General features: G+C 38.9%; 1 protein-coding gene across 2 annotated transcripts in view; it reads right to left on the bottom strand.

Moving 5' to 3' along the window:
- The window catches only part of prex2 (phosphatidylinositol-3,4,5-trisphosphate-dependent Rac exchange factor 2), a 155,582-nt gene that overhangs the window by 66,992 nt on the left and 73,444 nt on the right, over window positions 1-15,146 (bottom strand). For both annotated transcript variants that reach the window (XM_055181630.2, XM_055181629.2), the window contains exons 18-25: window positions 13,383-13,531; window positions 12,222-12,307; window positions 9,822-9,958; window positions 7,349-7,466; window positions 6,804-6,988; window positions 3,371-3,532; window positions 2,129-2,348; window positions 985-1,189 (exon numbers count right to left, since the gene is read on the bottom strand). In XM_055181630.2, coding sequence (XP_055037605.2) covers window positions 985-1,189; window positions 2,129-2,348; window positions 3,371-3,532; window positions 6,804-6,988; window positions 7,349-7,466; window positions 9,822-9,958; window positions 12,222-12,307; window positions 13,383-13,531 — 1,262 coding nt within the window. The remainder of the gene's footprint in view (window positions 1-984; window positions 1,190-2,128; window positions 2,349-3,370; window positions 3,533-6,803; window positions 6,989-7,348; window positions 7,467-9,821; window positions 9,959-12,221; window positions 12,308-13,382; window positions 13,532-15,146) is intronic.

The raw sequence follows: 15,146 nt of genomic DNA, 5'->3' as shown, positions 1-15,146 counted from the left end.
GTCATGACGTCAAGAGGTCACAGAAGACGAACGCGAAACTCCACCCCAGTGTTTACAAGGGTGTTGAAAGAGGACCGTTCCTACGTTGTTGTATGTCAACTGATACTAATTAATGTCTTTGTGTCAGTTTATTGTTTACAATGGTCCGCAAATGTCCGTCTTATATATGTAACATGTGACCTCCCTACGTCATTACGTATTTACGTTAGGTCGCGCTGGACTGGTTCTAGACGAGAAGTTTAAAAGTGTATATTTGTTATTTTTCTTGTCAAAAATGACAATCGTTTCGCTAGATAAGAACCTTGTGCCTCGTTTGGGATTGTTTATCGTCCTTTAAAACTCCGTTGAAAAAAATTGTTACGTGTTGAGTTAAGTGTTAATTGTTGGTGTCTATTAAAGTCCATTAAAATGAGAAAAATCCTGCAATGTTTTTCTCAAAAAACATAATTTCTTCTCGACTGAACAAAGAAAGACATCAACATTTTGGATGACATGGTGGTGAGTAAATTATCTGGATTTTTCTTTTAAGAAAATGGAATATTCCTTTAAGCGGCCATTTCCCAGACAAGGCTTGCTTAAGCCTAGTCCCAGACTAAATGCATGTTTAAGCTGTCTTAACTGAAACCATCTTGTACTGACATTTCTTGAAATATTCAGTGCCATTTTTTGTCTCAAGAAATGTTTTTTGTCAAATGTGTTAATGTTCGTCAAACTACTTAAACGTCCTAATTTTATCTAAAACTGCTCCTGTAAGATGAAACTAATTACATCAAAAGCACATCTGTGACACTGACCACTGCAGATTTCAGAAAAGATCAGGAAAAGATTTCAAAGATTAAACCACAGTGTCCATGCCAGTTTGACCACTCGTGTCACTGAAGCAAAATGGGACAAATACTAAGATAATTCCATGCAATCTTTAATCAGATTGCTATGCTAAAATTAGCAATGCACATGTTTTTCTTATTGGTGGTTCAGACTCACTCGTGAATCTGTGTGGCGTAGCACTCCATTTCTTTGACGACAGTAGTAAGTTTGATGAGAAGTTTGTGGTAGGTGTCCATGGTGAGCAGGTCATCCTCCCGTAGCAGAAAACGTAGGCCGTGACCTTCTGCCTGTGTTCTGTGTCCTGATGGAGCGGCCATGCTGGTGATGCTATGTTGAACGTAAACCATTGGGTTCAGCTTGCCTGATCGCGCCAACAAGCAGGGTTCCAGTAAGATACATTAAATATGAATATTAATATACAGTATAAAATACACAATGATTTAAAGGATTAGTCCATTTTCTTAAAAAAAATCCAGATAATTTACTCACCACCATGTCATCCAAAATGTTGATGTCTTTCTTTGTTCAGTCGAGAAGAAATTATGTTTTTTGAGGAAAACATTCCAGGATTTTTCTCATTTTAATGGACTTTAATGGACCCCAACACTTAACAGTTTTAATGCAGTTTAAAATTGCAGTTTGAAAGGACTCGAAACGATCTCAAACAAGGCATAAGGGTCTTATCTAGAAACATAAAAAATATGCACTTTTAAACCACAACTTCTCATCTTCCTCCAGTCGTGTGACGCGCCACACGAACGTATTGAAACTACGCCCCAGTGTTTACAAGTGTGAAGAAAGAGGACTGTTCAGACGTTGTTGTATGTGGAATGATACTAATTAATGTCTTTGTGTCAGTTTATTGTTTAAAATGGTCCGCAAGTATGCGTTTCACATATGTAATACGTGACCTTTCCACAGCATTACGCAATTACGTGAGGTCGCGCTGGCTCGTCCCACAGCCGGAGGAAGACGAGAAGTTTTGTTTTAAAAGTGCATTTCTTTTTCTTTGCAAAAATGACAATCGTTTCACTAGATAAGACCTTATGCCTCGTTTGAGTCCTTTGAAGCTACAATTTATAACTAAATTAAAACTTTTAAGTGTTGGGGTCCATTAAAGTCCATTAAAATTAGAATAATCCTGGAATGTTTCCCTCCAAAAACATAATTTCTTCCCGACTGAACAAAGAAAGACATCAACATTTTGGATGACATGGTGGTGAGTAAGAAAATTGACTAATCCTTTAATGTCTAAATGTGTTGGATATTGTATCAATGAGAAGCACTAAAACCGACTCACCCTGTTCTGTATTACGACCTCCTTTTTCCAGAGTGTTTTTCCTGTTGCCCAACTGGACTCCTAAGGCACTTCCTAAAGAAGTGGTGGTCTTGGGATAAGACACCTCCATTACGTTGATGTGGCAGTTGGTGGGGCAGAAATCACTGCTGTGCAGAGGGGATACCTTGGTTTTTGCTTGCTTGAACGTGGGCCAGGCCCTGTTCTTCAAAACCCGTGAAAACTGAGAGCAGAGGGGGATAAGTGAGTCAGAACATACATTAGTTTCATTTAAAAACATGACAGGCACTAAGACAAACGGAGATTGTCTTGTAGCAAATTCAACTGCAAACTTTTTTAAAGAGGCACCAGCTGAGATTCAGCAGACCAGAACAAAATCAGCATTACTGAGCCCTTTTGGGTCACCAAATGCCCTTTTCGGTATGGCTGGAAAAGCTATCCTATTTTGAAAACAGTTAACTAGCTGGCAGGCAACAGAAAATTAGAAGCATCAGTTAGAGACTGACAAGACCTCAAGGTTCCTATTGAGAACAGGAGTGGTGTTGTGCATGCATTTAAACCTCCTATTTGTCCAACAACCTCATGATGACCCAGTCTTTCTGAGTACGGCTGCGGCCCGGGCAATACTGGAAACAGCGGACACGCAGTATCCTCTGGGACTGGAGTCTCACATTCCCGGCCAGGCTTCACAAACAGAGAGCTTCGTGTCCGGGGCCCGGACCCTGCCAGACCCCACTGAGAATGTTGCAGCAGGGAAATTACGCAATGGAACGGGATGTACGAAGCTATTTATAGCCAGCGAAGCAACAGCTAATTAATCCAATGCTTTGAGTGGGACGTTGATTCAGGAGAAAATACAAAGGGAACGTCATACGCTCACAGACATATTTTCCTTTCTTGGTCCAAATAAAAGCAGCTGATGGAAATTAAAAACGACATTTTGCACAAGGCTGTTTCCCTTGGTACTGGTGGACTTGCATATTTCATCAATCAAGGCCAGCTGGTGTTAAAAACGACAGGGCGGGACTGTTTCCTTTTCTGTAACCCAAATAAAAGTGCTACAAAGTTTTCTTAGCTACAGCCATCTAAAGGCCAAGCAAAGAAATTCAACTCAAAAAGATACAATACAGCTGGTCACCAACTAATGTTGCATTATGGATGGTGGTCACCAGGTATAGGGTGTGCTGACTTTCTTTGCACAACTTATTTTTCTCTCCAAAAGAGGCATTTTGTATGTTGGCTCACCTTTCTGTAATTGGTGATTCGGCGGTTGATATGCTCCAGTCTCTCTCCACACATAACGCTGAATCTGATCTGCAGGTCCTCAGGGATGAGATCTGTGCTGGTGCTTAGTCGGCTACAGGTCTGTACCAACTGCTCATCATTTTTGGCCAGGGCTTCCAAAATCTGACAGCACACACAAAGAGAGATATGAAGAGCTCAGACGCGAAAGCCATGGAACGCTACCTCTGTTAAAAATTAGAAAATTATATTAACCAAATGCTTTTCGCACATATTATAGAGTCATCAAATACTTTCGCTTCAAATCTGCTTAATCCCAGATTTGGGCCATTTAGAAATACCTTTTTGTTGGCAGAATTTATTAAACGCTACGTAGATTTTATTTAGAAAGGTAAAGAATGACTGGTGACTTTTTTTAGAAGTTGAGATTTGCATCTAAGCTTGCATGCACTTAGAGGGTTTTGCAGCGAAATACATTCAAATTTGATAAATACCAATAAAATGACTACTGTGACATTTGTAACAACAAGGCATTTGATCATTTATCCAATGCCACTTAGGTAAAAGTACTGAACCTAAATATAAGAGCATGATAAAACATGATTTTACAAGAAAACATATTACATGCATCTAACATCTAACCTCTTCATTTAAAGCACGAGACTTGGCAAAGCACATTCACATGTGCTTGATTCACATTAACAGATGAATGACACAACACACATCTGGTGTAACATTGGTAATATGAGCAAAACTATACCATAAATCAAAATTATCCGAAACAGACATGCAGAACTTTGTTGTTTGCTTATAGCTATTTAAACCTAATTTTCTTAAAGGGACAGTTCATCCAAAAAGGAAAATTCTGACCTAATTGTTTATTAGGCTTTTTTGCTTTTTTATTCATCTTTATTGAATAAAAATCCTGTTGTGAATATTTCCTTGAGCTTCACAGAAAATCAGGAAGTTGTGTTTAAAGGTGCAATGTGTAACTTTCAGAAGGATCACATAAATGCAATATAATATACATAACTACTATTATCGGTGGCGTATTAAACCTTACATAATAAACTGCAAGTTTTTATTACCTTAGAATGAGCTGTTTTTATCTACATACACACCGTGTCCCCTTAAATCAGTGCTTCTCAAATAGTGGGGCGGGACCCCCAAGGGGGGCTCGAAGCGACACCAGGGGGGCGCGTGAGACCCCAGGGAAAATACTTTTTCAGGAAGTGATTTTTAAAGACATTACACCCCAATCACGCTGATAAGCCGCTTGTGTTTTTTATTATTATTTATTGATTATATTTAATTTTTCAGTATCAAATGGTCAAAAAATATTATACTTTAAATAAGGATTGATTTTTTTATTTCAGGAAAATTGATGCATTTTAAGTCTTTTCTGTTACAGACTAAAAAACAATGTTAATAAAGTTATTCTTTGTTGTAAGTTGATCAATATTTCTTTTTTTGTGTTTTCTTTTTGTGTTTTCTCAATGTTAATAAGGATAAAATGTTTTGCAGATGTGTAATTTTATAGACAAATTATACTATTTACAGTCGCGGCGGAGAGTTGGGGGGGCGCGAAATGTTTACCTCTTCCTAGGGGGGGCGTGACAGAAAATAATTGAGAAGCACTGCCTTAAATGGAAGATGCCTTTTTGCGCCATCATTTTTCCACAGTTGCCCTAAACGGACAAACTGTTGTAGAGCGCGCTTTGTCACTACGTTGTCTCAGACGATGATGCGTTTGTACTGTGATGGCTACCGTTGCTTCACCACGCGTATCGAAAGGGAGAGGTTAGCTGTGGACTGAGCAACTGGTTGAAATTCACAGTCGCACCACTAGGTGCCGCTAAAAATCTATACATTGGTCCTTTAAAGGGACATTCCAATTTTTTTGAAAATATGCTCATTTTCCAGCTCCCCTAGAGTTAAACATTTGATTTTTACCGTTTTGGAATCCATTCAGCTGATCTCCGGGTCTGGCGGTACCACTTTTAGCATAGCTTAGCATAATCCATTGAATCTCATTAGACCATTAGCATTGTGCTAAAAAATAACCAAAGAGTTTCGATATTTTTCCTATTTAAAGCTTTTAATTTACTGTTGGTCTTAGTACACGATGTAACTACAGAAGAGTCGAGTTTAAAATAGGAAAAATATCGAAACTCTTTGTTTATTTTTTAGCGCAATGCTAATGGTCTAATCAGATTCAATGGATTATGCTAAGCTATGCTAAAAGCGATACCGCCAGACCCGGAGATCAGCTAAACGGTAAAAATCTAATGTTTAACTCTAGGGGAGATGGAAAATGAGCATATTTTCAAAAAAAAGCGGAGTGTCACTTTAAATGATGACTGAATTTTTATTTTTGGCTGTACTATTCCTTTATTACATACCTTACACAAAATCAGCTTAAATGCCCTAAGTGTATCAAATCGATAATAACTCTAAAAAGACTACAGCACCTACTTTACAGTACAGCAGGTCAGTAAAAGCACACCTAAAGTACATTACTAATCAGTGAACATGCACGCATGATGATTGAAGTATTTTCTCATAACATCCTGTGAGACCAAAAATTTAAGAGCACGCTGTGACCATTACAATTCCACGTAATGTGTCTTACAGCACCGCGATATATTAAAATTGATCTAAAGAGAGTGCTCTCAAAGGGAAGTGCAACCTACCCGGGCAGATGTTTGTAATAAAGCAAAAATTGCTGGCAGTTAAGGGAATTAAACACAAAAGAGTCTCTTAATTTGTAAAACATGTTATATATTACAGCTACATTAGAGAGCACTGCTGTAACGTTACCGTCAAGCTGCGATGCCGTTTATGCTTGTCAGCACGACGCTAACAGCTGTTGGTTCATTAATGTAGACTGTAAATTATACAGAACAATTTTTGTGGGGGGAGAAATATGACTCGTCTACTTTGTAAATAACGTGATGCTTATAATTCAAAGTGGCAGGGATCAAACATCAGACGATGGTGCAACATATTCAAACGAATGTTAATCATTAACATTAGACTTCATATAATTGTATTCTCTTTTTTTGTTGCTTCTAGCTTGCAAAAACACGGATAAATGGGTGCACAAATTTGTTACAAAACTAAAAAGTGTACTGTAATGTATAGACAGAAAATGCAGAAGCACTGATATATGACAGTATTAAAGGTTGCATGCTTATTTTTGTAAGAAACTCTTTTTGTTTTCACACACTGCACTGAGATTTAAAGTGTTTTATTCCGCATTAAGGGACTGTAAAGACGACTTTTATTCGTCACCCACATTTTCGATCAATACACTACTCTGTCAGCTTTTATCAGTGGTTTTGTGTGATCTCTCTTCTCTTTAAAATTACAGATCTTCTATAGCTGAGACAATCTTTGGTGTGTCTGTCAGAGGTACGAGTCATGTGACCCTTACCTTTGCCGTGAGGCTGAAAAAGCCTTTGGGTTCCACCATTTTCTCCAGTACGTGACACTTCATCCCAGCTGTGCTGTCGTATTCGTACATGACGCCGTACTCCAGATACACATTATCCACTGTCAGGCTAACATGATCCTTTTTCCCGTCTATTATGGCGATGGTGTTGAATTTATCCATGACCTCTGTTAAAAACACACACACCACATGCATTGATATTTCAGTGTAAACATTCTGAGCGAAAATCATAAACGTGTCTGAAATATGATTGTTGCCATATCAGTCATTTCAAAAAAAAGTTAATTACTTTCTGGAGTATAAAAACCTGACTTTGCTTTTTACAGAACCAAAATCCCCCCAACTGAGGCAATAATGTAAAAATTCACACTTACCCAAGATTTAATCCATACGCAAAACACAAATTTTTTGTGATTTACTGTTTTCTACATAAACTCATCCTACAGTACAAAACTTTCTATAAAAATATAACCTTGATATCTTGACTGAGTAAGGTTAAGTGTGTGTGTGTGTGTGCGCGTCCGCACCTTCTACTTTACACTCAAACACATCTCCGTTCTCCCCTGCGGTGGGCTTCTGATTGGTCCTCTGGTGGTCTTCCTGCGCACTTTCACTGTTGTTGTAAACCCATTTAATGGAGTCTTGCTGAAATAAGGAGTAATAAATTCTTCTCAGACTTGTTTAAAACAATGGTCTTGACTTATAATGTGATGGCAGTGTTGGGAAAGTTCACTTTATACATGAACTAGTTCAAAGTTCATTTCACAAATTTTAAAATGAACTGGTTCGGTTCATAGTTCATATTTCAAAACTAGTTCACAGTTCCAAAAATGAATTAATTTATTGTTCTTTTTTCCAATATTATTTTTTTAAAAAGCATTGCCATTGTAGCCCATATAGAACCACAGACAGCAATTATTTTATCAGTTTTAACACTAAAGCTAAATGCATCAGATTTCAATTTCATATCCAACTTTAAATCCTTATCCAACCAGGGTTTACATTAGCATTGACTGTCTTTTAATTTTTGTATTTGCTTGCACATACCTTGAAAGGCTAGCCGGGTGCTTCAAGGGGGTCGCACACCGGCCGAGAAGCGCTGCACGGCGTTGTGTGTACGACAACTCGCAGGTATCGCACACCGCACGTGCACGTTAAATAGCGTGAGCTTAGTCACAGTCTATTTCAAGATCCAAAATATGCGTTAGCCTCCTATGTTAATCGTTAACGATTTGGGACAAACGTGATGTTATTTAATGTTAAACTGCATTTCAGCAGCGCCCAGAGTCAGTGTGTCACCTCCATGCTGCTCTTTGTTTTGATAACGCATGCAGCAATGAAACACTGGTGGCTGGTGTTGCCAGATTGGGTGTTTTTCTGCTACACATTAAGGCCTGTTTACAGTGTGTTGTGGTCGGGTTTTCGCCTGGAAGACTCCATAGAAATCTGGCACCCTATTGAACGATGTTAAACTGAGAGAGCGTGCCATTCACAAACACCAGAAAACTTTCGCTCAATGAACTCGTTCAGGCACAACACTGGTGGATGGCATACTTCCACAGGCCACTTCTTACATTTTAATTTAAGATCTATTTAAAAATACTGTTTACTTTTTAGCAAATTGAGACCTAAATAAGTCTTTTACTAGTCTCAAATGTGTCTTCTGTAAAATATCCTCTAGTGGAGATATTTTAACAATGTCGAATGTTGTGCTCAGATTTGTCAAGTTTACAATCAAGCTTGAGACTTTTGATATCAAATTAGACCGTTTGTGACCCAGTCTGTGAAAACCCAGCTAAAGTCATGTTTTGTGATTTACCGTTTTCTACATAACCTCATCCTACATAATGTAAAAATATAACTTTGATATCTTTAATATCATTGCCTGAGTAATTATTAATAATTAAATTATGAGACGTTACCCTGTTATCCTAAATTTTCCACACAGGGTCACATATTGTCTAGACCAGTGGCCTTCAACATGGTGCCCGCCGGCACCAGGTTGCCCGCACAGAGTCTGTGAGTTGCCCGCCAAAGGACATTCTATTAATAGCCTTAATTTGATTATTTATTTATTACATATTTTATATTAGCTTGGCTTCTTTTATGTATGTTAACATTTTAAAAAATAATAAAACATAAGTAAAATGAAATAAAATCAACAAGTAAATCAAAAAAGTAGCCCTCCAGATTGTTTTATTAATTGTGGTAGCCCTTGCTCACAGAAAGGTTGGAGACCACTGATCTAGACTATGCTATACATATTAATTTTACATCTTACTGTATGTGACCAATCATCTCAATTGTGTTAATTTTCTTTGCTCCAAGCAATTTTAGAAAAAGCATCAGAGTTACGTTTAATAGTTTAATGAAAAATATGAGAACTCCATTAAGTCTACTGTGCTATGAAATGGCAATAAAATGTATTTTTGGGCTGTTGCAATAGGGTAGCGATAGTTTAAGTGTTTTTGAGTTTTTACAAGCACTGCATGCTCTAATTGCAGCATTTGCCTGAGGTTACTGAAAAAGTGGGGGGCTAAATGACAACGATGATACTTTTTGCAGACCTACACAACCCTTTCCATACCTCTGAGCCCAACTCCCCTTGCTGTTTCGCCAACTTGGGCTTTCCTGCTAGACTTATTTGGATGGTAGGCCACAAATCCCCGCTCTTCTTTTCCAGACCCGAGTGCAGCCAACCACACTGCACCCTACCACCCTGTGCCAAGCCTGGCTCAATCCTATGCCCTTTATTAGACTCCAACACATCCCTTCCAGGCCCCATTTCTTAACCCATAACCCCTGCACCCCCAACCGGCGTTCTGGCCCTCTTCCCTGCCCGGTTCTGCCAAAAGGAGCAATAACGACTATTATTGCTGGGTAATGACCCAGACCAGATCACAAAGGGTTCTCTTATGTGCTTTGTAGATAGAGATTTAGTGTTTAGAGAGGTCAGGAACAGTGCACTTTCAAGCGAAGAGGGGGCTGGGGGAAGCTCACCTGCGTGGGCCGCCGATACTTTCTGCAGGCCGTAACATGGGCGATGACACTCGCGTGGCTCTCTTTGCTCACATTGATCCCGTTCACTTTAATGATGCACTGACCTGGGTGAAGGCCGGCGACAGCTGCAACAGTGCCTACCGGGAGAGAAGGAGAGATGTAAGAATGACAAAATACGACTACAAAAACTACATTTATGTCCAAAACAACTTACAGTGCATTACAAGGTAAACATTTATCAGTATATGTAGTTTCTGAACCTATAACCTTTGCACTGGTAATGCAATGCCTTACCAATTGAGCTATGTGAACTCATGCAAAGTTATATAGTTTAATGTGCATATTTGTGTATATGTGTATATTTATCCTATCACACACAGATCTTGATAGGCAGCTGTCAATGTAGTTGGTAGGAAGTAAAGCTAAGCTTTTATGAGTGTGTGCACAATTTGGCGGCAAAAATGAGAAGAGGCAGAAAAAGAGAGATATCTTGTTTGTGGCTCAATCTAAACAAATCTGCTAAACAAACAAGCATTTATATACAAGCAGACCCATATATATCATCAGTAAATGCACAAGCAAAGCATATGAAAAATGACTCAGATATTCTCTCTGTGGTTGGAAAATTCATGACCGCATGCCAGTTTGCAAAGCGAATCACAAACAAACAGTTTAACCCCAAATTTAGGGCCTCTCTAACATAGACAGACCCTTCGGCTAAGACTCCAATCTGCGCATTGCAGCAGGTAATAGACTGTAAACTGATACAAATGTGTTTTCATTTTGTTTTGCAGAAATCAAAACACACAACAGAAGGATTCGAAGCTGTTTGGTTGTAAATGATCTGTGGTTCCTATAAAAGCTGTCTGCCAATAAACATTTGAAGTTTCAGAATTAATCGCTGAAAATGCCTTCCAAACAAAATCTGATCAATCTGGTTTGTTTGCATAATCTCTTAAACAAACACAGTGACTAATACTGAATATTGCTCTGCATAAGAAGTATTCGCTTGTGAAAGGTTCCTGTTTTCTTAATGGCGTTTCATGGTTACACTGTATTTTTTCTTGAGCAAACCGCAGCCAGAAAACTCGCAAATGTGATTTTTAAGAACAAGCACTTATTATAACAGCCCATTAAGCAGAAGAAAAAACACTTGAATGAGATGTTGACCTTCTTAACGTGGGCACGGACACTACTACCCTGCAGAACAAACCAGCATAAAATATTTATATAGGGTGATTTATGCTGGGTTAAGTGCTGGTCACTAGCAAAACCTAGCTAGTGAAGCGGGTAAACATGCAAGCATAGCCTTTCTTTTTAATCATGCAGGTTAAGTTAAAGGATTAGACCATTTTCTTAAAAAAAATCCAGATAAACCACCATGTCATCCGGGATGTTGATGTCTTTCTTTGTTCAGTCGAGAAGAAATTATGTTTTTTGAGGAAAACATTCCAGGATTTTTCTAAATTTAATGGACTTTAATGGACCCCAACACTTATTAGTTTCAATGCAGTTTAAAATTGCAGCTTCAAAGGACTCCAAACGATCCCAAATGAGGCATAAGGGTCTTATTCAGCAAAATAAAATGAGAAAAATCCTGGAATGTTTTCATCAAAAAACATAATTTTTTCTCGACTGAACAAAGAAAGACATCAACATTTTGGATGACATGGTGGTGAGTAAATTATCTGGATTTTTTTTTTTTTTAAGAAAATGGACTAATCCTTTAAAGGCAGGGTGCATGATCTCTGAAAGCCAATATTGATATTTGAAATCACCTAAACAAACACGCCCAAACCCTAATAGAATCTGGACCTTCTTTTGATAGACCCGTCCCTTACTGCTGATTGGCTACAAGTGTGTTTTGGTGGTCAGCCCGACTCCCTTTTCCAAAGTGTTTTTCAAAAATCATGCACCCGCCTTTAACCTGCTATAAGAAATTTCCACCAGAATTAGCCACTGAATTTAAACAAGTTCACCATACAAATATTAAATGCAACTATTTTATTGCTATGTGTGTTTAAAGAGCATTTAAAATTGCAAATTGTGCAATGTAAGGACGGCCTCTATGACCTGCTCTCTGTGCTGCTGTCTAACTTTCTTCTTTTTCTATCTTTCCTTCTCTTCAGGAGTGCCAGTGCACGCTGGATTGTTTGTCTTACTTCACACATCTTCCGCCAAGTTTTGATGAGAGTGCTGCTCAGGCACAGCAGGAAGTGCGAGCCTGTCTAGCTTTATACAGTATGTGTGATGAACGTCTAAGTCTGGCTTCAGTCCAGCCAAATACCTACAGCTCCTGCTGTGGTTCAAAAATGCAGTACGGATAAAGGCCACGAGGAAGAAACTTCCTACAGCCCGGCCCATTTTTTTCTCTTTCGTTTGTCTTTCCAAAAATCTCACCTCTGCCAACCGCATGCACCACAGATGGTCCAAACCCTCGTATCTGAAAACCCAACCCGTCCACAGAGTCGAGAATCTTGACGTTCCTGCGGATCAGATACACACATAGACGTCAATTCGGTCTGGTTCCTTCTAGTGCTGTGTTCTAGACTGCTATTAATTAATAAAAAAATATTTATCTGGCAGAGTCCTATATTTAAAGGAATATTCCATTTTCTTAAAAGAAAAATCCAGATAATTTACTCACCACCATGTCATCCAAAATGTTGATGTCTTTCTTTGTTCAGTCCAGAAGAAATTATGTTTTTTGAGGAAAACATTCCAGAATTTTTCTCATTTTAATGGACTTTAATAGAGCCCAACATTTAATACTTAACTCAACACTGAACAGTTTTTTTAACGGAGTTTCAAAGGACTATAAACAATCCCAAACGAGGCATAAGAGTCTTGTCTGGCGAGACCATTGTCATTTTTGACATGAAAAAAATGCTCTTTGGAACCACAGCTTTTGGTCTAGGTCCGGTCCAGCACGACCTAGCGTAAATGCGTGGTGACGTAGGGAGGTCACGTGTTACATATATAAAACGCACATTTGCGGACCATTGTAAACAATAAACTGACACAAAGACATTAATTAGTATCAGTTGACATACAACAACGTAGGAACGGTCCTCTTTTAACACACTTGTAAACACTGGGGCAGAGTTTCGCGTTCGTCCTCTGTGACCTCTTGACGTCATGACGTATTGCGTGGGGTCACGCTGGCGCATCACGACCGGATCTAGACGAGAAGTTGTGGTTCAAAGTGGATATTTTTTATTTTTCTTGTCAAAAAAGACAATCGTTCCGCTAGACAAGACCCTTATGCCTCGTTTGGGATCGTTTATAGTCCTTTGAAACTCCGTTGAAAAAAACGGAGTGTTGAGTTGAGTGTTGAATGTTGGGCTCTATTGAAGTCCATTCAGGTGAGAGGGGTCCTGCAGTGTTTTCCTCGAAGAGCGTGGTTTCTTCTCGACTGAGCAAGGGGGGACATCGGCGTTGTGGATGGCATGGTGGTGAGTGAATTGTCTGGATTTTTCTTTTAAGAAAATGGAATATTCCTTTAACTAATATCAGGCTGTATTTACAAACAGGTGGTATGAAGACTTTTGGACCGCTTACTCTCTAGGTTTGGTGCTGACCAGTACTCTGAGAGGACCCTTGTTGTGAAAGCACTGCTTTAGGAAGCTCTCCACCTCCTGGAAGGGTCTTAAGAAGACCAGGTCACCATTAATGGCAAAGATCTTCTTTCCAACTTCAAGACCAGCCATCTGCAATACAACCACACAGGAATATCAGAAAAGCTTTTTATGTACTGTAAATTTCAACCTACTGTAATTGACTGTGGACTGCACAATTGCCCAAAACATATTTGGTCATTGCATTCAATAACCTTAGATTTTGGCCCAAACTAGATATGATTAGGTCGCGAAAACCCTTGTGTCAATGTATGATGTCTCAAAATGCTGCCTATGTAGGCATCTGACTAGGTTTTGAAGCAGAGTCATTGATACAATAAAAGTTAGTCCTTAAATTAATATTACATTAAATAATGAACCACACATGTGTTCATGATTAAAAAACTACTCATTAAGTAGTTTTATAGTAATTTGTAGCATTGATGGATGAATGGATAGACTTAAAATACTAAATAAATAAGACATGAATATAGATATGTGCAAAGGCCGATCATTTCATTCATTTGTGCAGGCAGCTTCCTGTTCTGAGAATTCAAGTGGATATAATGAATTCACTTTGGCTTTTATTGAATGGATTGAACACGTCTCTTGACTGCTATAAATAAAACCATTCTTCTTTTTATAATATAAGCACAGTCCACTGTTTACGGTACATGTGTTTCCTCTTTCATTTGCTTTCTCCATTCACATTTAAATTCTATTTTTAAATATTTCTCTTTTATATTTACAGTCATGAGAGTCTCTTTTTACAAGGCTGCCCTTCGTCTGTAAGCACACAGCTGGATTTTATTGCCTCTCTGTTTTTTAAAGGCTGTTTCATATGTAATGCCACATGATGCGCGTCCTGTGATGCACAAGGTCACTTTAGGCCCGGCTGACATTACTTTCACTGAACACATTTACTGGGGTTTAATCTAACAGATCAGCATATTAAAGCATAAAAGCGAACCCTCTGTGTGATTAGCCAGAAGGAACGCAACACAAACAACCAAAAAATGCCAGTTGCCAGCGAATTCAAACTAAAAGCAGGTGTGCGGGAAGATGTTTTAGGTTGAAGGTGCTGTGTATGGATGTAACCAGCTATGATGTAACAGAGGTCCGGATAGGAAAAGGGAATAGAGTGAGGCTGGCAAAAGGTGGATTTGAACCAGGAATGTCGCGTCAGAAGCCTGATCTAAAGTACGAACCTTAGGGGCCGATCACATGCCGTGTCTAAAAACGCGTGGAAAACGCTAGGAACATATGTTTTTTTGTTACATGACCTGCGGTGCGCTTGCGGCATTCTGAAAAGTTTAAATGTTTTAACTCGATACGGGGTGGACGTGCCTGGAAAAAACGAGCGTGTCGCACAGCGATTCGCATTGCTTCCATTATAGACCCCTTCAAGGTTTGTAAACATTGAATGACTATCGGGTGCGCACGCAGCATGGGGTCAAACTCTTCATACCATCGAGGCTTTATAATATAATCTAACAGGGCTGAAAAACGATGACTTACCTCAAATGAAGTGAGCACTACAAACACAAGCCTCTTTGATCTTTGCATTGTTCCAGTCTGCACGTTAATTGCTTGCAGCCGCAGATGTTGGATTTTTTTGTTTTTGAGATTCTGCATGAATCGCGAAAACTTAAAGGAAGACCTGGTGCGATTTTCACAGCCCACAACGTAAGTAGGCATTGTTGACGAT

Source organism: Misgurnus anguillicaudatus, chromosome 25, assembly GCF_027580225.2.
Source record: "Misgurnus anguillicaudatus chromosome 25, ASM2758022v2, whole genome shotgun sequence".
In the NCBI taxonomy this organism is placed as follows: Eukaryota; Metazoa; Chordata; class Actinopteri; order Cypriniformes; family Cobitidae; genus Misgurnus; species Misgurnus anguillicaudatus.
The sequence above is the reverse complement of the archived record's forward strand: the minus strand, read 5'-3'. Positions and strand labels throughout refer to the sequence as shown.